The 24,609-nt window shown below is 42.1% G+C and overlaps 1 protein-coding gene across 1 annotated transcript; it reads right to left on the reverse strand.

Annotated features, from left to right (window-relative positions):
* Nucleotides 1-4,574: 4,574 nt before the first annotated feature.
* On the reverse strand, nt 4,575-24,308 carry LKAAEAR1 (LKAAEAR motif containing 1). The gene is made up of 5 exons (XM_042465673.1): nt 24,238-24,308; nt 22,850-22,949; nt 12,978-13,312; nt 7,541-7,663; nt 4,575-4,762 (listed from the first exon to the last, which is right to left on the reverse strand). Exons 3-5 carry the CDS (start codon nt 13,269-13,271, stop codon nt 4,700-4,702), a joined length of 480 nt encoding a protein of 159 aa, XP_042321607.1. The 5' UTR covers nt 13,272-13,312; nt 22,850-22,949; nt 24,238-24,308; the 3' UTR covers nt 4,575-4,699.
* Nucleotides 24,309-24,609: the final 301 nt, after the last annotated feature.

Below are 24,609 nucleotides of genomic sequence, written 5' to 3' on the forward strand. Positions count from 1 at the left end.
TTGCATGGAACATCTGAAGTGATTCTGAAACAGGCATTTGGTGGCTCTCATTCAGTGGGACAATGGATCCGATTTTGGTATCGGTCCAAACTTTCAAAGAGTTATCCAAGGCCCTCAACCTATTTGAGAGAGATGGTTCAGCAGCTAGGACAGCAATAATAATAATAATAATAATAATAATAATAATAATAATAATATATTGTCTGTTTTTCTCCAAGGCTCGAGGCAGCTTACAACACAGATTCTAATTTATTGTGGCACCAGAGCTCTCTGACAGAGAAGGCTAAAAATCTCACTAAACTATAATTCCCGTAATTCCATAGTATTGAGCTATGGCAGTTAATGTGGTGCCAAACTGGATTATTTCTGCAATGCAAATGAACTTTGTAAGGAAAAAAACCCCGTTGTCTTTCATTTGTAACCTTTCCATGTTTTCCCACTTATTTGCTATCTTAAGAAAACCAAATCTGGCAGAGAGAGATTTGAGAAAAACAAAATAGTTCCACAAATGTTTATGAAACACAGCTCAAGAAAAGAAAGGGAAAAGAGTTGGATATACCTTCATCATGGTGGTTGGTGAATCTACTCTGGGTTTTGAAAGCACTATTCAAAGTGCAAATTTTTATTCCCAAAATAGGCACAGCACCCTGGATTGGTTGCTCTATGCCTCCAAGTCATTTTTAAAAAAACCTATGGCAAGCCTAAGGAGAACCTATCATTGGCAAGTTTCTTCAGAGGAAGTTTACCATTGCCATCCTCTGAGGCTAAGAGAATGTGATTTGGCCAAGGTCACCCAGTGGATTTTTATGCTCAAGTGGAGATTTGAACCCTGGTTTCTGAAGTCGTAGTCCAATGCTCAAGAATACCTTCTTTAAAACTAAGGCTGCATTTATCAGTCCACTGACATGGAAGGCATCACTAACTTGAAAGACATCAGCTGCCCCAGGTTTTACCCACATCATAGTTGTCTTATCTTCCACCTAAATAGCTGGTTCTTGCTTTTTGCTAGGATCGTATAGGAATTGTTCAATAAGGTGGGGTTTATGATATAATTGGTACAACACTGTGCAACATACATCATGCATCACATTACATTGCTACAGCTGTAAGTGGCCAGTTAGGCTGAAAAAAATGAGGTTGCTTGTGTATGTCTGTTTGTGTGAACTTCCCTCGAGTCGGCCCTGACTCATGGCTGCCCTGTCAATGAGACATCTCCAAAACTTCCTAAAATCCACGTCTCCACTTAGGCCTTGTAGATTCAAGGCCCAATGACCTCCTCGGCTGAGTCTATCCATCTGGCATGCGGTCTTCCTCTCTTTCTACTGCCCTCCTCCTTCATGCCTTCTCATGATCTGGCCAAAGTACGATATCTTCAATTTCATCATCTTGTCTTCCAGGGAGAGTTCAGGCTTGATCTGTTGAAGGATCCGCTTATTTGTTCTCTTGGCTATCCAGGTATCCTTAGCTCTCTTCTCCAGCACCACAGCTCAAATGAGTTGGTTTTCTTCTTGTTGGCTTTCTTCATTGTCCAGCTCTCACATCTGTCCATGGTGATGGGGAATACAATGGCTTGGACAATTCTGACTTTAGTACTCAGTCATATATCTTTACATTAGATTCTTATCTAGTTCTTTCTTGACTGCCCTTCCCATTCCCCATCTTTTTGACTGCAATCTCCATTCTTATCAGTGTTTGCTCTGAGGTGTGGGAATTTGTTTAACTACTTCAATTTCCTCATTATCTAGGTTGAATTACTATAGATCCTCCATGGTCATCATTTTTGTTTTGTCTTGGGCAGTAGGCATGCTGAATTGCTCTTATATTTTTTTAGTGTAGGACACCACTTAGCTTGGGGACTTTTTTTTAAAAGTGCATGTATTTTTATTTGTATTTCTCCTAATACATGTATTTTTGCCTGCAATTTTTGCCTAAAGGATACATTTTGCAAGCAGTTTTCCTAATATAGTGGCCCCTTGTTATCCACTGGGGTTGGTTCCAAGACCCCCCCCCCCATGGATACCAAAATCTGTGGATGCTCAAGTCCCATTAAATATGAGGACATACTAAAATTGTATCCTTTATGTAAAATGGCAAATTCAAGGTTTGCTATTTGAAATTTATACTTTTTCTGAATATTTTCAAGCTGTGGATGCTTGAATCTGTGGATAAAATAACCGTGGATGAGAAGGGCCGACTGTATGCTATTAAAATGCATGTACACAAACAACACACACACATGTACTTTCTTCTGTTATATTCATGTCTGTATACATTTGTAAGTCGAAGAACTCCTCTGTAAATTCAGTGAAGGTGAATTTCAAAAGATGAATAACTTTTACTTTCAGTGCAACATTCAATGAGTTTGCATTGTAATTCAAACCATGCAAATTTCTCCTTCAGTTCTAGTAATGATAAGCTGTCTCATGCTTTCTCTCTGTGTATCTATTCCTGTGAAGTCCAAACTGATAGAGAAATGATGCAGGAAATGACAGAGATGACACAGGGAAACTGTGCTATTGTTAAGTGCTGTCAAGTCAGTTTCAACCTTTGGTGACCTCATGAATGAAAAACCTCCAGGACAACCTATTATTACCAGTCCTGCTCAGTTCTTTCAAACTCAGGCCCATGACTTCCTTGAATTAGGCTGCACCCATTCTGCAGAAATAATGCAGTTTGACTCGGCTTGAACTGTCATGGCTCCATCCTATGGAATCCTGGAATTTGTAGTGTGTTGTGGCAACAGAGCTCTGACACAGAAAGCAAAATAGCTCACAAAACTACAAATCCCAAAATTTCATAGGATGGAGCCATGGCAATTAAAGTGGTGTCAAATTGCATTAATTCTGTAGTGTAGATGCAGCTGTCATCACTCTGCAGCCTCCTGGGCTGAATATACATGATGAAAGATCTTCCTTCTGGGCAATGTAAAATTATTTTGGAATTGCTTTTCATGGGATCTGTGACATGGTTGAAGTGTGATGTGTGTGTCTTTTCTACTTCTGATCTCCACATAATTCTGCAGCCACCCTGGCTGCCCACAAATCTGCACTGGCAAAGCCCCATGGAAGGGATGATTGTACCAGAACAGTGATCATCATGTGTTCCTATGGGCTTCAATGGAAGTGCAGAAGCCAGGGATACCATCAGCTGCCTGCAAAACTATGGCAAAATGAAAAACAGGACTTTCATGCATACTCCTTGGCTGCCTCTGAAAGTAAGGTAAGCCCTACAAACCATACCTGTGAGAATGTCTCCAAAATCTTGCATGAAATAGTGTTTAGTAAAACAATGTCTTTTCTGTGATCTTGTACATGTCTACATGGTCCACTTAAAATGGTTTCCTCTCACCCTCAGCACAACTTGTCTTCATGATGCAGGGTCAAAGTTCTGATTTGACTGTGATGTGAGGGCAGTTCAGCATCAAAATGGGGCCATCCCTGCCTTCTTGTTGTTCTTGTTATCCACCCTCGAATTGATCTTGACCCACGGCCACCCTGTAGATGAGACATCTCAAAGATTCCCCATCCTTTACTCCTCTGCTCAGGTCCAGCAAATTCATACCGGTGATCTCTTTAATAGAGTCCATCCATCTAGCATGTGGCTTTCCTCTCTTTCTGCTTCCCTCCACCTTTCCTAGCATTATTGCTTTCTCCAATGAGTCATGATTTCTCATGATGTGTCCAAAGTACGACAACCTGAGTTTTGCCATCTTGGCTTCCAGAGAGATTTTTGGTTTGATCTGTTCTAGTACCCATTTGTTTGACCTCTGGGCTATCCATAGTATCCTCAGCCATCTTCTCCAGCAACACATTTCAAATGAATTGATTATCTTCCTACCTTCTTTCTTAACTGTCCAGCTCTCGAATCCATGCATGGTAACAGGAAATACAATGGCTTGTACAATTCTAACTTTTGTGCTCAGTTATATATCTTTACATTTTTGATCATTTCTAGTTCTTTCATAGCTGCCCTCCTCAATCTTAGCCTTCTTATAATTTCTTGACTTTAGTCCCCGCTCTGATCAATGCTTGATCCTAGCCATGAGAACTCCTTTAGTATTTCTGCTTCCTCATTGTCTAGGTTGAATTTGCATAAATTCTTCATGGTCATTATTTTTGTTTTCTTTATGTTCAACAATAAGCCTGCACTTTCTTCCTTGATCTTCTTTAGTAGTTGCTCTGCCTTAACACGGTTTAAAATAACTTGCCCTTTGCTTTGGATTTTCCAGGAAAATCCGAAGCATTCTAGGGCGATGCCAATTGGTTGTTCACACAACATCCCACAATGCTGCACAGTGCTGCTGCTGTTAGTGCAACTCATTCCCTCTGAAATCACAAGGTACCCAGCCATGGGGTCAACACTGGATGCTTTGTTTTTGACCTCAGAGGGAGCAATTCATGCTAGCGGGGATGGCAAAGCAGGATGTGTGTGCAGCTAACTACCCAGCATCACTCAGGAGTGCCCAGTTGGGGAATATAGGGTAGCTTCTGACCTATGTAGACCCATCCATTGACAAGGAATTGCTAAGAAAAAAGGAAGGAATTTTCAGAACAGCACTATTTTTTAGTCACTGATAATAATCCATGTGGTTTATTCAACAGGAGTAACTTTGCTAAATGGCAGGCCTCCAGCGAGTCACGGTCTGGTTGGCTCCCATCCGTATCTTCTGTCCCTTGTACTGCCTTGTTCTATGGGAGGTTCAAGGCCTCCTGATAAAGATCTCCCCCGTCTCATCCTCCAGGATCTCTTCAATCCGCCCTCTCTGCAAAGGAAATGGAAGGAAAGGAAAGTGAAGAAGGCTGAAGGGAGAAATATGTATTCCAAATTTTTACAGGGCTAGAGTATGAGAATGTCTTTAATTGGAGAAAATAAAAACAATAACAATAACAATGCTTACCTGCCTCTCCCCAAGGATCAGCAACAAATCAACAATAAAAAACAAATTAAATTAATTAAATTATATTAAATTAAAACATATAATAGTTTAAAAGGACAAATAAGACATGTTGAGTTATTCTACAGGCAGGTCATTCCACAGTAAAGAGGTGGCTGAAGAAGAAGTCGTCTGCTGGCTGACAGTTGCCAACCTAGTCATGGAGTAATATGTCCACCATGGTACCAGAAGAGGGACAACAGTGGCAGGCTAGGAGGGCCACACCTTTCCATTGCACCCCAGCAAAAAAACCCAAACCAAACAATTTTTTTTGCCCCCAACTTTAGGAGAGTTGGGGGGCATTTTTGCCATGTGTTTAGGCCTCATGTGGCCAATTTAGGGAGTGGTATCACTAGGGCTGGTGTCATCCAAGTGTGGTAACTCATGCTGTCATCCCCAGGCTTGGACCTGACAGGCCAATGGTCTCTTAGGAGTAAATGGAGCCACCATAGAAGAAAAAGGCTCTGGCCAACTTGCCACTGATGGGGAGGTAGACCGGGGCACCTGAAGGAACTGTTTTCCCAGGTTTTTCTGGTCTACCTGTCTTGTTTGCAAGTCCCAAAGGGGTCCAGGCACCATCTGGTGATGGGAGAAGTTCCCAGGAGTTTGCTGTGGCATACCAATAACATCCCAGACAGCCTCCTTGATACCTCTGGTTGGGTGGACCAGTCCTATGAGGAACAACTTAGGGAGCTGGGGATGTTTAGCCTGGAGAAGAGAAGGTTAAGAGGTGATATGATAGCCCTGTTTAAATACTTGAAGGAATGTCATATTGAGGGAGGGAGCAAGCTTGTTTTCTACTGCCCCAGAGACTAGGACCCGGAGCAATGGAGGCAAGCTACAGGAAAAGAGATTCCACCTCAACATTAGGAGGAACTTCCTAACAGTAAAGACTGTCTGACAGTGGAACAAACTCCCTCAGAGTGTAGTGGAGGCTCCTTCCTTAGAGGTCTTTAAACAGAGGCTGGATGGCCATCTGTCAGGGAGGCTTTGATTGAGATTTCCTGAATGGCAGAGAGTTGGACTTGATGGCCCTTGCAGTTTCTTCCAACTCTATGATTCTATGATTCCCAGGACCTTTAGTTTCCAGGAGTCCCAATCTACTCGCACAAAGACATGGTGTGACACTTTACTCCGGATGGCAAACATCTCTTACTGAGGTGTCACCTGGTGTGATCTGCATCCCTCCCCCCCTTCCAGCCCCTATCAGTTAGTCTGGATGCATCCTTTAAGACTGCTAGAGGAGCGGTACTAATAACTAAAATTTATTTCCAGGGTTCACTTTAAGAAGAAGCTACTTTTTCTTTACAAAATACTTGACACCATGTTGCAGTTTCTTCTGTTTAGGCTCTAAAATCCGTTTGTAATAACTTAAAATGGGTTTTAAAGTAATTACAAGGCTTGATACAATAGAAGTAAGTTGAACAAGATATAAATGAGCAAATGAGATAAGTATTTATTCTGGATCATTACTGTATTCCTTTTTTTAAAGCTTCTTGGTTTTGTTTTGTTTTAAAGTTGCAATGAAAAATTTATGTGTGTATTTAAGATTTGAGAACTTGTTGGCTGAATAAAAATTGCTGTTGGACAAATCCATTCAATTAGGCAGAACTTAAACTGATTCTGGAGGACTCACTGCAGTTCAGACTTCAAAAACTACCATGCAAGAGTTTATCCCTGTAATGTGAGAAGAAATAATGGCAAACAAGGATCTTCTGTGCCTATAGAAATAGCAGAATATAACTTCCTATGGCACTGTGTCATCTCAGCCACCCTTCAGATTATGAACTTTTTGGAAAAACTATGGTTTATTATCAATGCTGAGCATCAATATTTCTCTCTTCTATTGCTGTGTAGGTATGCTCCAGGGCTTGAAAGACCACATCATGGCATTTGAGACCTTCTTTGGAGCTTTGACTGCCAATTTTACATGTTCACAGTGTTGGTGACATTCTCTCAGCCTCAGAGGGTGGCAATGGCAAACCTCCTCCAAACAGATCTTGCTCTGCTGCCACTTCCCTTGACCTGTTCAGGAAGAAACTTAAGACCTATCTCTTCCAACAAGCATTCCCTCATGTGCCTTGACATTTGTTATTCTCCCCCGTTATACAGTTGTTTATCCAGCTAGTTTGTTTCTTTGGTTTTACTCTTTTGAATTTTACTGTGCTTTATTACTGGGATGTTTTTATGATGTTTTTACATTGTATGTTTTATATTGTATATTGCTTACATTTATGCTGTACTCTGCTTTGATCATTTTTTGGAAAAGCGGGCTATAAATAAACAGTATTATTATTATTAAGAAAACTCCATCATAGGTTTGCATTAGGGTCATCCTAAGTTAGAAGCAGCTTGAAAACACACAACAGCAAAGTTGTAGACAGACAGACAGACAGACAGACAGACTTTTTGGTATTTCAGACACCCAGAATAACTCAGGTAGTGGCCATGAATATTCCAGGGGTTGAGTTCCCAAAAAGCACTATAGATAATCAGCTTGTTTGGACCCAGTTTATAGCCTAGCTCTCAGAAGAAAACTTTTGAAAGTTTCATCCTTGCCTCTGAGAATGAAATAAGCAGAGAGTTATATCCTTGCCCACCATATACCTGGACTGTGTTCATGCAGTCAGATAATTTTGCAAGGTTCCTCCGGGGAGGAAGGAAGACCTCCAGTCTCACAGCGCCTTTAGCATTCCTCTGGAAGGAAATCAGGAAGTTGATCTCTTGTGCCTGGAGTGAAAAGAAAGAGAGTGGCTGAACATACACAATTGCCCTAAACTGGACCAGAACATGGTTGACTTGCCAGCATGGTCTACTCAAACTGGCAGCAATCTCTCCAAGCTCCATTGCCTCACATTCTTTAACTGGTGACACCAAGGGTTGAGCGTTATGGCCTAAACCCAGTTCTTAGTTCCCACCAAAGCGGGCTCTCTCAGGTTGGATGTCATCATCTATCACTGAGTTCAGACTCCTGCTCATGGCAGGATCTCCAGCTAAAGCATCTGCAGAAGGTCCATCCTTTTTGAAGACATCCAGAAAAGAAGACTCCATTAGCTTTCCTGGCCCTACCTTCTTGGGCAGCAGAGAACAGGCCTGCTCCTTCTTCCTTGTGATACTGAAGTACTATGAGCCCTTGAGGTATTTAAAGAGGGCAGTCATGTCACCCCTCACTCATATCTTCACCAGATTGAATGTGCCCAACACTTTCAACCTTTCCTCATATGTTTTGCTATCCGTGCCACTTATTGCCCTTACTGCCCTTCTCTGAACCTGTTCCAACTTGTCTATATCCTTAAAACAAGGCACCCAGAACTGAACACTGTACTCCAGATGAGGCTTGATCAGCATGGAATATAATGGGATTATTACTTCTCTCAACTTGGAAACTATGTGTCTGTTAATGCAAGCTAAAATAGTATGTAGCATCACACTGCTGGCTCATGATCAACAGTAATTCAAGGTCATTTTCACATATATTACTACTGAGCCATATAGCCCCTATCCTCTACTTGTGAATTTGTTTATATAATAAAATAAATAAAACCTTTATTTATATCCCACCTCTAAGTCCATGACACGATGTGTGGCCTAACTAGAATTTTGCCTCTGTCTCTACTGAATTTCATTTTATTATTGAATCAATGGAATCTTGTTAAGAAATTCTTACATAAGTTACATTGATTCAGGAGATCTACTCCAGCTGTGACTAATACTTGGATCTAAGCCTACCTCTCTTACATCAAGAGATGGGAACCTGTGAACTTTCAGATGCAGTAAGAATTCAACCCACATTATCCTCAGCCAGCAGGATCATTGGGTGGGGATGATGAGAGCTGGAGTCCAAGAATTTGTGGTGACCCAAATGGTTCTACTCAGAAGGCATCTGCTCCATTGCTGAGCTATGGAGCATTTACCCTCCCCCCCCCATCAAAAGAATGAGTTAGTTACAACAAACTCAAATCCTACTTGATCTCATTGGACTTATATCTGGAACTAAGTCCTGTTGGTCAGAGTCCAAGTCTGAACACCAACAAACCCTCCAACATTTCACACTTGAAAACTGGGACATAAGCCAAGCAACATCAAGGCGTGGTCAGGATGGGAAAAAATATGAATGAGAAAAAAATAGACCTATCTGCAGCAATTGCTTTTGCCTGAGTCAGGATTCCACTGCCACCTTCCCCATTCTGAACATAGTGCAAACTCCCTTTGCACTTTGAATTCAGCTTGCAGCAATGGGAGTAAGCTGAAGAAAAGGGAGGAAAGTGGGAGGATGAGAAAGAAACAGGGACATTTTAAAAGCAGCTGAGATGTAGGATGACAGGGGATTGACTGGGAATGTTCCTGCTGCCAAACCATCAACATGGACACAGTTTCTAAAAAAAGCATTTCACAGAATTAACTTTGTACATAATGCCACTTTAGAAAGCCTGCAAAGACACCAGGTGGTGTTTATTGGCCATGAAACCTCCTCCTGACAATGTTTTGTCTTCCAGACCAGAACAGCCTTAAAGTTGGCAAACAATGTAGGGTTTGTTTGGACAGTAGCAGCAGCACACCCCTCTTCCAAGGTTGCTAACTATAGCATATTGCTAGCGAGTGCCATAAATAACAGCAGCCCCATAGTTACAGCCGGAGCCAAGTTGTGATATCATGTTGTTCAATGATTAAAAAGAAAATACTTTCCTTGTAGTGGCCTGGTCTAAAATAAGCAGTTTTGCCCAGAATTGGCTTTCTCACGGGGATTATGCAAGGGAACTTGGATCAATGTTTGTAAACCATGAATAAAATGACAGCAGTCAGAAGAAAGGTCTGCATGGGAAGGTCTCCAAGGATCTTGAAGTTACTGTCTAAACATTTGCCTTTGGTTTTGACAAGCGGTTGATGGTGATCTCTCCCATCTGGGATTTAAGCAGGAATTCCAGTGTGTTTTCACCACACACCCTTGGCCTGTAATGGCCACATTTTCCTAGACAAAAGTTCCACTGAGAAAACTTCATGGGGAAAATAGATTAAAATAGTAGGAGTGGACCCAGGAGCCCATTCTGTCCCTGACCTCCCTGCAGGCTGTACCACCCCCTTCAAAATACCCCCCCCCTTTTTCCTTCAAAGTCCTTCTCAAAACAGTGAATGGACGTGATGTTGCATCAGTTCCTACCACCATTTTGAGAGGATCTCTGATGAAAATAGAGGCATTGGGAGATGATGGGGGTATTGGGTGTGGAAATCTAGAATGCAGGGCTGGGTATTTTTATGAATATTGTATATTTGGGGTGCTTTCTGTGCTGTTTTGGGGCATATGTAACCCAGACATGGTACCAATTTCTTTCTAAAAAATGGAGGGAGTTAGGGTGTCCAGAGAAGGGTGTCCAAAATGGTGAAAGGTCTAGAAGCCATGCCCCATGAGGAGCAACTTTGGGAGCTGGCTATGTTTAGCCTGGAGAAGAAACAGTTAAGAAATTATATGTTAGCCCTGTTTAAATATTTGAAAGGGTGACATAACTGAGCATGGAGCAAGCTTGTTTTCTGCAGCTCAAGCGAACAGGACCCAGAGCAATGGATTCAAACTACAGGAAAAGAGATTCCACCTCAACATTAGGAGGAATGTCCTAACAGTAAGAGCTATTTGGCAGTGGAACACATTCCCTCAGATTGTGGTGGAGCCTCCTTCTTTGGAGGTCTTTAAGCAGAGGCTGGATGGCCATTTGTCAGGGGTGCTTTGATTCTGTGAATAGCAGAAATGGGTTGGACTGGATAGCCCTTGAGCTCTGCTCCAACTCCTATGATTCTATGATACTAGAAAGGCCAGGTGGGTGTGGGTTCAGGGGCCACAAAAGTGGGATCCATGGCCACATGTGGACCATGAGCTATATTCTCTCTACTCCTGCACTTGAGTGTCAAAAATGGTGAGGGGGGAAAGCTGGAGGTCACAGCCAAAGGCAACATAGGCTGCATCAGCATTGCAGAAATAACCCTGTTTGACACCACTTTAATGGCCATGGCTCAATGCTACAGAATGCTGGGAATTGTAATTTTGTTGAGACAGTTAGCCTTCTTTGTCAGAGAGTTCTGGTGCCACAACAAACTATAATTCCCAGAAATCCATAGCATTGAGATATGGCAGTTAACATGGTATCAAACTGGATTATTTTTGCAGTATGGATGCAGCCATAGAAGCCAGGTGTGAGCAAAGTGGTTGCAGACTGCAAAATGTTTGGACCATCCACTGACTAATGAATTTATGCTTTGATTGAGAATTACTGCATGACAGGGGGTTGGACTGGATGGCCCTTGTGGTCTCTTCCAACTTATGATTCTATGATTAATGTACTATCCCACCTTTCCCCCAAAATGGGATTCAATCTGGTTTGATTTTATTAGTGTTCTTCCACCCTGCAGCTGCTCCTAGTTGTATGGAAACTTTCCCAGCTGCTGGACCTTCACAGAACTGGGAGAGATCCATTGAACTTGGGATGGCTGGTTGGGGAAGGCAGCAGTAAAATGAAGAGTGGTTTCCCTGTCCCTGTGGCAATGGATCCCCTGGCTGCCCTGGGAGTCATGGAAAAAGAAGTAATGGAATGGTGGATCTCCAAGAAGGTAATTGAGGATACCAATACATCCATGGCAACCTCCCTTGGTTTCTACTAAGTCACTGCGCCATCCATTTATTTAAAAGAATGGATTTCTGAAGTCCTACTTTAGACTGACTCCCCTGCACTTGCAATTTATATTGTAGAAAACAAACCAGTACAATACAATACAAATCAGCCTCCCACCACAAGAAACAAACCCCTCTGTCTTCTCATCACCAGATCCAGCTCCTTCAACTCTTCCTCATAAATTTTGGCCCCATACAGACAGGCCAAAATAAAGCTGCTTCGGGTCACTTTGGAGGTATGCTGTTTCAATAATGCATGCGTCCCAAGAGTCCGGAAGCTGCGCCAAAGCCAAGATCCAGCCCTAAGGACTGGAGCACAGCTTTGGTGCAGCTTCTGGACTCTTAGGATGCATGCATCATTTAAACAGCATACCAAGTCCAAAGTGACCCGAAGCAGCTTTAGTTTGGCAGTCTGTATGGGGCCTTTGTTTTTCACACCTCTTACCACCCCTTTTGCTCCTCTCTGAATCTGCTCCAACCTGTCTGTATCCTTCTTAAAATGAGGTGCCCAGCACTGAATGCAACTGGATATAAATGTTCTACATCAGACCAAAAAAAGACCAACCAATTCCATAGGGCAATGTACGTATGCAGAAAACATCAACTGGTTCTGTCCTTTGTCTGTGTATTCTAACTCTCTATTTTCTGTTCTAGTTCCAGCTTCATAAGACGATTTCTCTTTTCAGCCCACACTTGCTAGGCTTGTTCAGGTATCAGGGGCTTTGCCCAAACCCTTCCTGAATTCCAACAAGGCACCATCAAACAAGAACTATGCAGACGCACAAATGGAAAAACCGAATTACTGCTCCAAGTGAAACCACAGCAGAAGGAAGGGGAAATGATATTAACACACCATTGTTAGTCAACATCTGGTTAAAAAGTCAACATCTAGTGAAAAATGACCATAGACTTCTGCTGGAGATTCCTAGAGATATGTTATCTCAGGTTAAAAAAAAAGGTGTTTTCTTTATTTGCATTTTCCCCACTTTCATGGCTGTCCTGCGAATGTGGAGGGTCCACTGTACTATATTTCCATTCCAACTACTATGGCAACACTATACAAAATTCTGGGATTAGGACTTTATAGAGGGGTATTTAGACTTCTCAGCCAGAGAGCTCATAAAGCTACCAATCCCAGTATTCTGTAGGATGCATTACAGACGATCCTTGATAATGTATCATGAAGGACCTTATGTGTTTCCCTGTCTATCCACCAGCCACCTTTCTGGCCACTGACAGTAACTATCATTGTAATTAAAATGATTGTAATTATGATGCATCATTGATTTGATACTGGCTGTAATCCTGCCTTGATCCGTGGGGAGAGGCGGGAAAATATAAATAAAATTATTATTATTATTATTATTATTATTATTATTAACTCACTCTCAGATTCTGATACTGGAGTCTTGCATTTCGAAGGCGGTTTCGCGCCTCAGCAGCTTTGAGGATCCCAATGAGTTGTTTGTCTTCACCCTCCTTTCCCTCTATATCCACAACCTTCCTGTCCTTCATAAGAGCAGAAGCCAGCATTGCCTTCACCTTAGGATTGCTGGGATCAGCAAAGGCCAAATAGCATGCGGTCTGTTCGGGAGTCATTTTAGTGTCTTGGCTGGTGGTTACAGGCTTCTTGAACCGGGTGATAGATTTGCTTCTCTGAATCGCTCCAGTATTAGACATCTTGGTTTATCTCTCAGGCTTGTACCGGATGCTAAAGGATGCTAGAGGAAAACAAGCAGAGCTTCTAAAATGGGGAAATGTAGGACTGTTTAAAACATTGAGTAATAATGGCCTGCCTCTTAGCAGGTTACTACATGGAGCTTTTAAATTAGACCAAGAAAAAATCTCACAACGTTGCCTCCGACTCATAGCTGCTGTGTCCACCAAACATGGTGAGGGTGTCCCTTTTCCTTGGTGGGGAAACCCATCAATGAGCTTGCAATTGTGCTAGTCTCTGGGTGTGAAACACTGCTGCCAGAGCAGTCGCAATAGTGGCAGTCATGTGGTTTCTCCTTCTCTCCCTTGCCTCCCCCACTATTCCCAAGCAGCCTGGTTCCTTTTATTATTATACTTTTCCCTATTTCCACCTCTTCTTTTGTAAAAACTTCAATCGCAGTAGCAGAGCTCTGGAATTATTTGATTTTTTTTAAAAAAAATCCCAAAGGTATGCTGGATAGTGCTTAGGTTAGGGAGGCGAGGTTAAGGGGAAATCGGGAAGAGAGCACAATAGCAGCAGCAGCCCCAGTTGCATGACTGTGAAGACATGCAATAATGGCTATTATACAAACAGATATAATTCTGTTTTCTTTCTTTCCTTTTAAGTATTATCCATTTTAGAAAATACAGTGACAAAGTAAACACACACAAAGACATACAAACCTACATACCACTTACAATTAGTTTAAATAATTGAATAATGATTTAATTAAATATGTATAAATAAAATTTAATTTTCACCTTCACCGATACTTCATACTGTGCTTTATCTCCTTTGTTACTGATTTTCTCTCCTCTTTCATTAATTTCTTTGAAATAAGAATTCTGTTTTCGATCCCCAATTTTCATATCTTTCATATCTTTTCCTTTGTATATATTTTATACATTGATTTCCTATTACCTTGTACTGACGCTTTTATATAATTCTGTTTTCATTAACAAGCATGATTATGGTGAGAACAGGGCTCATGTGGTAATGTCCTTATTATCACCAGTCAAAATTAAAACAGATGCATTGAATGAATAGTGAGCTGGTGTGATGCAGCAATTCAAATGTACTAGAACTCTAGGAGATCAGCATTTGAATCCTTATTCAGGCATGGAAGCTCACTACCATCCAGTGGGTTTCTATGGCTGAATAGGGAATCAAACCATGATCTTGGTAAGTCTGTTTCATGTGGCAAACCTCCTCTAAATCAATTTGGCCAAGAAAACCCCATAACAGCTTCATCTGAGATTGCTATAAGTTGAAAATGACTTGACTGTACACAATAAAAGGTGAGAACATACAGGTAAATTCCATTGATTCTTTATAGTGGGAATACAATAGAATGTAGGCTATTGCAGCATATGTTCACAGAAAGACTTAGGACAAGGATGAGTAACTCCCATAGGGTTTGGAAGCAATATTTACTCCCTGAACAACCTAGGAGAGCTTACCCATTTCCCTGTATGGAATTATTTGTCTGATGGTTTTAAATGATCTCAAGCGGGGCTGGTTTATAGGATCATAGAATCAAAGATTATAGGGAGCACACAACACTTTTGCTGTTGCCAACCTGATTTTGAGGACACTTCAATGTGCTAGCTATGCCCCATAAAGCCCTACATGCTTAGGTTCCAGGCTCTTCAACTCCCTTCATAGAGAGGTTAGATTGGCATCCTTCCTGTTCTTTCCGCAAACAGGCAAAGACCTTTCTGTTTTACCAGGCCTTTGAGGAGTGATGGCACAAGGCCTGTCCCACCTAATCAATATGATGGGTTTTGGTTTATGTATTATGTTTAATTTTTTAAATCATTTAATCACATTTTAATTTTTGCATTTTGAGCATTTCTAACTAAAGTGGACCCTTGAATCTTCTGTGGTTTGGTTCCAGGACCGCCTGGGGATATCAAAATCTGTGGATGCTCACATCTCATTAAATACAATGGCATAGTGAAGTGGTGTCCCTTATATAAAATGGCAAAATCAAGGCTCGTTATAGAGTCCGTCCTGGGGACGTATTAGGGTTAGGCAAAGTGCATGCCTTACACACGCACCTAACCTTAGTACGTCCCCAGGACGTACAAAATGGAGGTGCCTGTTCCACATGGGGGCCACCATTATGACATCACGAATGTGCTGTCTCCAAACGGGGTGGTGCAGACGTGACGTCACGCGAGGGTGTATAGAGCACCCTTTCCACGGCTTGAGAAGGAGCTCCGAAATGGAGCTCCTTCCGCGATTTGTGTTGCTGGCACAGCCTTTAGATAGCTGCGCCAGCGACGCAAGGGAGAGCGGCCCCTTTCTCCTCCCCGCCGCCATCGGGTGTCCTTGGGGCATGAAGCCCCAAGGACACCCCTTTCCAGGCCGTGGGGAAGTGGTCTTTTGCCTCGGAGGCTGCCTCACTGGAAGCTGAGGCCCCGATCCAGCGGGAAAAGCAGCACCTACAGGCCGCCCTAAACGGGCAGTCTGTAAAGCACCCAAGTTTTGTTTTTTGGATTTTATATTTTCTTCAGATATTTTCAAGCTGGGGATGATTGAATCTGTAGCTAAAGAATCCATGGATACAGAGGGTCGACAATAAATGTTTTTGAATTTGTTATAAGTCACTTTGAATCCTGAACTGGGGAAAAAGGCAGGATATAAATATTATAATGACAGCTAGAACCCTGGATGTATCTCTAATTTCATCTGCAGGAATTAGAATTGGCCAGTTCTGTGTTGTGTGTATCCTCTAAAGGGCTGCTGTTCTGTTACTACATAGTTTCTGTTACATTACTATGGCAAAGTGATGGCCAATGTGTATTGGGACTGATGCACAATGGAAACAATAGATAACAGGACCGATGAGTTTCAGGATCATTGTGCATTCAGATGCCAGCTAGGGAGTTTTGATTAGCATTAGTAGAGCCCAATGCACATCGGGACATGCTTGCTGGTGTCCCATTATGCTTCTTCTCAATTTGCTAACAGGATTTCTTAGCGCATCTACTATGTAGCTAAATATGCATAAATCTAGTAACATAGACCATGATAGAGGATTCTGGCCAACAACAATAAGGGATTCAGACTACATCTCCCCACCCAAGCTTCCTTGTCCCTAAGATCCACAGCAGGGGTTTCTTTTAAGGGTTTTCTGATGCCTAAGGGCAGTCCCTGAGAAGGTCCAGGGGAAAAACATAGAGAGGCACAAGGAAAGGACTTTCTTTGCACTGTGGAGATTTGACAAAGGCTCAAAGCCTTGGAAACTATCCCATACATTTTGATCAGGGCTGTGGAATCTAGTGTGCTCAAAGTTAGGTATGTAGTGAGTCCACTCTGGGTTTCAATACAAACTTCAATTATGCTGTGTAGGGTGTTGAATTCTATTCCTCTCGGCAGCACCTATAGAACCTGGTATAAAATTTAGAACAAATTTACTGCATCCTTGACATGGAAAGTACTGGCTACATAGTAGGCAAGCTATGGCTTTTTCTTTAAACAATGGACTGAAATTACCACAATCCATTCATTTTGGTGCCTTAACATGTTGGGGGTTGCAATCCAACAACATTTGATAGACCACAAGTTGCCCAGTCCTTCACCCTGAGGTCAGAGTTTGGAAAAGTACTGTTTGTAGACTCCAGTTCCCAGAATCTCCCAGTCACATGGCCACTGGCTATGCTGTCCAGCGGATTCTGGGGGCTAGAGCCCACAAAAGCAAATGTTTAGGCTCTGCTTTAGGTCAAAGTGGCTGTTAAAGCATGAATTACACTCATGTGTTGTGAAATATTTCAGTCATCTGATTTCATTCTCCCCTTTGCTGGAAATGGTTAGACTGTGGTTGCTTCTATTGCCTCTTTATTGCATTTTATCTTTGTTTCTAAACTGTCCAGAGAAGGATGTTATCAAGAGACATACATTTAAGGAATTCCTTTTTCCAGGAGACACATCTCATTTCCTCACTAATATCATTCCGGAAGCTGGTGAAGATCTTCCCTTTTAGGAATGTATCTGATACATCATGTTAAATGTGATGCTTTAATTTGTCTCTGTCTTTTGAGTATTTTAATTATTTGGACTGCTGCTGTAGCTTTGTCACACTGCTGTTGTTTTCATTTAGTGAGATTTGTTTTAATACTAGTAGGAGTAGTTGTGTGTCTTCAGGATGACTTTGAATTATGATGAGCCTGTCATGGGGTTTTATTGCAAAATTTGTTCAAAGGCGACTTGCCCTAGCCTTCTTCTGACACCCAGAGAGTATGACTTGCCCAAGGTCACCCAGTGGGTTTGCATGGCTAGGCAGGGGTTTGTAACCTGGTGTGAGTCCAGAGAGCCAGTGTGGTGTAGTGGTTTGAGGGTTGAGGCTAGGACTCTGGGAGACCAGGGTTCGAATCCCTGCTCAGCCATGAAAACCCACTGGGTGACCTTGGGTAGATCACTCACTCTCAGCCTTAGAGGAACCAATAGCAACCTGCCTCTGAAAAATTTATTACTAAGAAAACCCTGTGATAGCTTTGTTTTAGAGTCTCTGTAAATTGTAAATGACTTGAAGGCACATAGCAACAATTCCTAGAGTCTAATACTCAAAGCACCATGTTGGCTTTGGTTTATTCAGAGGAATTTTGCCATTGCCTTCCTCTAAGGCTGAGAAGTATGACTTGCTCAAGGACATCCAGTGGGTTTCCATGGATGAACGAGGATTCGAACTCTGGTCTCCTGCCATCCTAGTACAAAAGTCAAACCACTATACCATCCCAGCTTTCATGGTTTTTGCTTTAGGAGCTTTAAAACCATTGCCTGCATGATTTCTGTTGTTAGCCGCTTTGAGCTTCCAGGAGAAAAGGCAGTTTATAAACGCTTTCAGATAAATAAAAGAAATTAATTAGTACACTTCACACAAACAAAAAAAGCAGTGCCAAGCAAAAACAATTTATTAGGCAAAGACTATTTAAAGTTCCAAATTCCAGACAGTTTGTCTGTTTGTTTGTTTCTGTTTGATGTAAGGATTAAAAATGATAAAAAACTAAATAACTCACCATCCTAAGATGGGCCCCTCCACTGTGACTGGAGTAAAGACTCTAAAAGGCATTTCATTCTAATAATAATCTCTCACCATCCATCTGCTTTAGAAGCTTCCACATCCATGAGTTGGCAAATCCACATTTTAAGGGAGTTTTGCAAGAGGCTGAGCCACATGCCCTAGACATATCCAGCATCTTTGTTAGCTCTTTTAAAATATGAGCTATACTGTAATTCAGATCAGGTTTGGCTCTCAGAGGGCTTTACAAACCCTTAATAGGATTGTGGGCTGTTCAACCAACACCTGTTTTTCTGCTTTTGATAGCAAAAAAGAGCAACTAATGAAAAGCATCTAATGAAATCTATGAAGAAAAAGGAGTTTCTTGGCTCAGACATTTCTGTAACATTGATTTGAAGTGCCCCATTGAAGAAGCTTTAAGACACATTCAAAGGCTGAAATGTATTGGGCCTCTTAGAAAATAATGTCCACGCCTGGCATTGTGTATTGCAGACACAGATTCATCAGCTAGCATTACAGTGGTACCTCGGGATACGAAATACCCAGGTTACGAATTTTTCGGGATACGAAAAAATCCCATAGGGATTTATTGTTTCGGGTTACGAAAGTTTTTTCGGGTTACGAAAAAACTCCGGCGCTGTTTTAAATGGAGCCGCGGCGGAGCCGCGGCTTTTTTCCCCATTAGCGCCTATGGCAATTCGGGTTACGAAGGTTTTTCGGGTTACGAAATTAGCCGCGGAACGAATTAATTTCGTAACCCGAGGCACCACTGTATAAACCAATAATTGCCCCGTATTCTGTTATACAGTCAGCCCCCATATCCACAGATTCTTTATTCAGATAATTATTCATCCATGGTTTGAAAACATTTTTTTAAAAAATTATAAATTCCAAATAGTAAATCTTGTTTTTGCCATTTTATATGCTGTTTGCTGTTGTTGTTGTTATATGTCTTCAAGTTGTTTACAACTTATGGCAACACTAAGGCAAACCTATAATGGGCTTTTCTTGATAGGTTTCTTCAGAGGGAGTTTGCCATTGCCATCCTCTGAGGCTGAGAGAGTGTGGCTTGCCTAAGATCACCCAGTGGGTTTCTATGGCCAAGCTGGGCTTCACACCCTCATCTCCAGAGTCATGATCCTGTGCTCAAACCACTATGCCATGTTGTCAATCCCCATTTTATATAATGGACCCCATTTTATTGTGCCATTATATTTAATGGGACTTGAGCATCCATGGATTTTGGTATCCACAGAGGGATCCTGGTACCAAACTCCAGCAGATACCAAGGCTATGTAGTCACAATAATCTTGGCACTATTGCTACAAGTGCAAATACCCCTCAAGCCTACCTAAACATCCAGTAGCCACACTGACCAAGGGAGCTGCCGATGATTGGGATGCAAGGAGGAGGATGTTTCCTGCCCTCTCCCACCAGCAAGCAAGGCTCCAAAAATCAGAAGTAGGCTTCTTCTAGCTTAACATCACCTCTACCTGAAGTTCTTTTTGGGAGACATTTTGCAGGGCATGGAGAGAAATTTTATGACTGTGGATCAAGGCACACCATGAAACAGCTGAAGAGCTGCCCACCTTAAAATGGTGATGTAGTGTGGCATGTAGGTGCAGGGGTGACTGATAGTGGTCATGTAAGTAGAGGTAGGTCCACTTGAGGCTTTGGTTTGAATTTAAAGGTTAATCCAAGGTGCTGAACCTACTGCTGGGATAGAGCTCAGCCCCTTGGGCCACCCTTCTAAAGTTTAGACTTTAAACACAGAGCAAACGTATCACCCCACTGACAGAGAAGCCACCAACCACTACTCAGTAGTGCAATGGTCGTGCTATTTTAAAAAATGCAGAGCAGGTAGGCAGGGAGAGAAAGTAAGATATTTAGAAGGAAATGTTTTGCATTGCTGCTGGGGTCTACTGATGGAGTCTACTGCAAAAGCATGAAATCAAGCTAGATGATTCTGATAAGGAGGAAGAGCTTTTCTGAGTGGTACTAGTGGAGTATTTAACAAGGATTTCAGTCCTTAGAAAAGGAGAAGATGTGGGAATGAAGCAGAATGAACCTAGCAGTACCTTTAAGACTGATTTCTTCTTTCACTTTTATATTCTAGATTTAAGGTTTATTTCAACTAGGTTATCAATGGACATGTGAAGAAAAAAAGAATGTATTTCTGATAAACTATTGGCTTCAAAAATTATTTTTTAAAAAGTCTGATTTCTTTTAGCATGCATCTTTGTGCATTTGAAGCAGAATGAAATCCACAGAAACTCATACTAAAGTAAATCAGTCTTAAAGATGATTCCTTTACCCTCCCTTTCATGCTGTGGCAGACTAACATGGCTGTTTCTTGAAAACCGCTTCTAGAAAGTGGAATATGGTTTTTCAGGAATGATGATTTTACCTTTGAATAGGCCCTAGTGTGAGAAGACCTGCAGGCTATCCAATCAACAGTGCTCAAGCCTCTGTCATTTGAAGGCTTCACAGCTCAAATACACACACACACAAAAGCTGTTGCTGTGAGCTAGTATGGTAGTGGTTTGAGTGTTGGACTAGGACTCTTTGGAGACCATGATTCAAATCTCTGCTTGGCCATAGAAACCACCTGGGTGACCCTGTGCAAGTCACAATCTCAGCCTCAGACTTGAGAGCACACAGCAGGAACAACAAGAACTGTTTTGCAAAAGCTCCTCCAGCAACTGAAATATCTTTTAAAAACAGCCAACTAACCAACCTTGCAGAGACATTTGATTCGAGAAAGTCAGTTATAGGTATCACTCTGTGTCGTGTTCAGAGCAAAAGAAACTTGCCATGTTGTTCTGTTTGTACAAAATGGGCATCCCACATGAGAGCCTGCATGTACCAGGCTGCAATTAGCAACCATCAGGCTCTGTGACCCAAACTGTCTACCATCTGCTGCTTGGCATCCCCTGGAGTCATTTGGATTCTCTATCATGATTTTCTCCAAACAGCTGACTATACACTGCCACTGGCTGCAAGGAGAGGTTGGTATGCATATTCCTAAAATAGGAGTGGATAACTGTCAGGGTTTAGGGGGCTGCATTACCCATCCAAGCAACCTTGGAAGGATGCACTTCCTGCAAAAAATAAAATAGATTTTGTTCCTAAATGCCTCCAATTTCCAGATCACTTCCTATTTTAAACAGGCTGCTCCTGGGCCTAAAACAGTCCAGAACAGTGGTTCCCAACCTTCCTAATGCTGTGACCCCTTAATACAGTTCCTCATGTTGTGGTGACCCAAACCCATGAAATTATTTTCATTGCTACTTCATAACTGTAATTAAATAGGTGCTTTCCAATGGTCTTAGGCGACCCCCATGAAAGGGTCATTTGACCCCCAAAGGGGTCCCGACCCACAGGTTGGGAACCACTGGTCCAGAAGGAGGCAAAAGCATGGTGAAACTGCCTTCTATTTGCCTAAGAAAGCATTTGAGGACAAACATTTGTAATGAATTCCTCTCCCCCCCCCCCTCCACCACATCGTATTTTAGACCATAGGTGATCCTGGAGGCCAAAGAATCATTGACAATGGCTGTGCTTCAAACTGGAGGAAAGTCTCAAGTGCAGTGCTGCAGGGCTCAGTCCTGGTGCCAGCCCTCTTCAACATTTTATCAATATGAGCTTTTGTAGACTTAAGTCTACTTCTTACAAATGATACAAAACTGGGAGGGGTAGCTAGCACTCTAGAAGATAGGAACAGAAGACCCTTGGTAGAAGATTGGGCTGAAACAAACAGAATTAAATTCAACAGAGACAAATGCAAAATTGTACATTTAGGCCATTAAAAACCCAAATACACAGGTATAGGATGGGGGATATTTGGCTCAGCAGAAGGACATGTGAAAAAGACCTTGGGTTTATTGGTGATCATAAGTTGACCATGAGCCAGCAGTGTGATGCTGCAGAAAGGAAGGCAAGTAATATTTTATCCTGTTTTAATAGAACCATAGTTTCCAACAAAATAAATAATAGTCCCATTATATTCTGCCCCAATCAGGCTTCATCTATTCAGTTTTTGGCACCGCATTTAAAAAAAATATAGACAAGTTGGAGTGGGTTCAGACAAGGGCAATGAGGATGATAAGAGAGATGGAGAAAACATAAGGAAGGATTACAGGACTTGGGCATGTTCAGCCTGATGAAGAGAGGATTGAGGGGTGACATGATTTTATCATAGAGGGGAAGGGGCAGGTTAGTTCTGTGCCGCCCCAGAGGGTCGAACCAGATCTAATGGTTTTAAGCTACAGGAGGGTAGATTTTGAATGAACATTGGAAAGAACTTCTTAACAGTAAGAATAGTTTGGCAATGGACCCAATTGCCTAGAGAGGCGGGTGTGGTCTCTTTCTCTGGACATCTTCAAATAGAGGTTGGAAAATTACCTGCTGGAGATGGTCTTGCTGAACAGGGAGTTGGATTTGATATCCCCTTCCAACCCTAGTCTTCTGAAAGACTAGAACTGCCAGATTCAACCATCCCTAATGAAAAATATGCTCACACTTTGAATGCTAACTTACCTTTGGGGAAATTTGCTAAGGTTTTCAGCTATCTTGTTAAGAAAATGTTCTGAGACTTTGTCAGCAGGTTCTTAGCATCCAAGATAAGATTGTTGTTTCCCTGTTAGTTAAAAAGAGAGATGGAGAGAGGAAGATTTAGTCTTCTTGAGTCAGGAGTCAGGACTGTGTCTTGAGAACAGGAAGAAATGCTCTGAGTGGCCACAAAGGTTCTTACAGTGGAGGCAGGTGACACCAATGTCAGTGGGGCAATGAATCTGCTTTAGTCCATACTTTAAAGGAGATACTCAAAGTGCTGACCGTCATCTCTAACATAGCTTCAGCATTTTGGATTGCCCCTTTTAATGTTCAGAATAAGCTTCAGATTGATGCACCACTGACATCAGAGACACCATTGCCCACCAGATCCATACAGGGGAGCCAACCCTAAGCACAGCTTGAATAGAGCATCACAAAGGTCCAGTTCCTCCTCAGCATTGTTGGTTCTGCTCCATTATCATCCAGCATTCCAATATCCTTTGTGATCTACTGTGTTTGAACTCTTTCTGGAACTGTGGATTTCAGAATGCCAGTATTGCATTGTCTTCATGCACCATGACAATGGAAAATGTGGTCTCTTTCAACTCTATGATTCTATGATTCTATAACAAGGGAAAGAAACAATATAAAAATAACCCGTGACGATACTGCAGCGATACAAATATGTATTTTCGGGTAGTGTGGTGTGGTATTTCTGTTTTTTTTTTAATATATGCAAAATGTTTTAAACTCCCCAAACCAACCAACAATAAAAACCAAATGTTAACAAATTTGAAATAAACATTAAAAACCTTTTAAACTTGTGCTAAATTGAGGCTATCTTACTTTAGCCATATCATTCAAAGGCACGATTCATTGGAAAAAACAATAATGCTAGGAAATGTGGAGGGAGATAGAAAGAGAGGAAGGCTGCATGCTAGATGGATGGACACCCATAAAGGAGCTCACAGGTATGAATTTGTATGACCTGAACAAAACAGCAGAGGACAGGGAGTCTCGGAAATATCCCATCCACAGGTTGCCATGGTTTGAAATTCACTCGAGGGTGTGGTTAACAACAAAGCTCTCAAAACTACATATCTCAGAATTCTATAGCATTGCACCATGTAAGTTAAAATGATATTAAAGTGCATCATTTCTACAGTGCAAGTGCAGCCTCAGTTTAATGAGCAGCAGGTAAACTTTGCCATTTGGATTTCTTTTCTGCCAAAATATATTGGCTAAATAAAAAACAAAAGTGGAGGAACAGGAGGGGGATAGGACAGAGGCTTGAACGAAGCTCCCCCCCCCATTTTCTTAAAATTCCCTTCCCATATCCCTCTCTCTTTCCCTGCAGCCCATCCTCTCCTCACCGGCCAGCCAGCATCCTCATCTGCCTCTCTCAGAGCCTGTCCCAGCCTGTTTTTTTTGGGCCCAGAGCCTTAAGTGTACAAATATCTCCATAGGAACCCAGCTGCCAGGCAACTCAAGACAATGGCCAGGAGGCCCCCACTGCTTCCTTCCAGACTGTGCAGTGGCTACTTCACACACACACACACACACACACACACACACACACACACACACACCAAACAGCAGGACCTCTGAGGAAACAGACAGATCCTGAGACATTTTGCTGCCTGCGGCTGATGAACTCCATTGCAAATGGGAGTTCAGTTGCAAGCTGCAGAATTAAAGCAGCTTGATACAGGGTGGGGAGCACCTGGCTTGAGAACTGTACATGT

The sequence above is a fragment of the Sceloporus undulatus genome, chromosome 4 (assembly GCF_019175285.1).
Source record: "Sceloporus undulatus isolate JIND9_A2432 ecotype Alabama chromosome 4, SceUnd_v1.1, whole genome shotgun sequence".
Lineage (NCBI taxonomy): Eukaryota > Metazoa > Chordata > Lepidosauria > Squamata > Phrynosomatidae > Sceloporus > Sceloporus undulatus.

Bases quoted from the DNA above. Each gene is read 5' to 3' on its own strand.
- LKAAEAR1 (XM_042465673.1), bottom strand. From the start codon at position 13,271: ATGTCTAATACTGGAGCGATTCAGAGAAGCAAATCTATCACCCGGTTC. The intron at 7,664-12,977 runs GTGAGTTAATAA...TTTTCACTCCAG, and splicing joins TCCAGTATCAGAATCTGAGA to GCACAAGAGATCAACTTCCT. The intron at 4,763-7,540 runs GTATATGGTGGG...TTTCCTTTGCAG, and splicing joins ACTGCATGAACACAGTCCAG to AGAGGGCGGATTGAAGAGAT.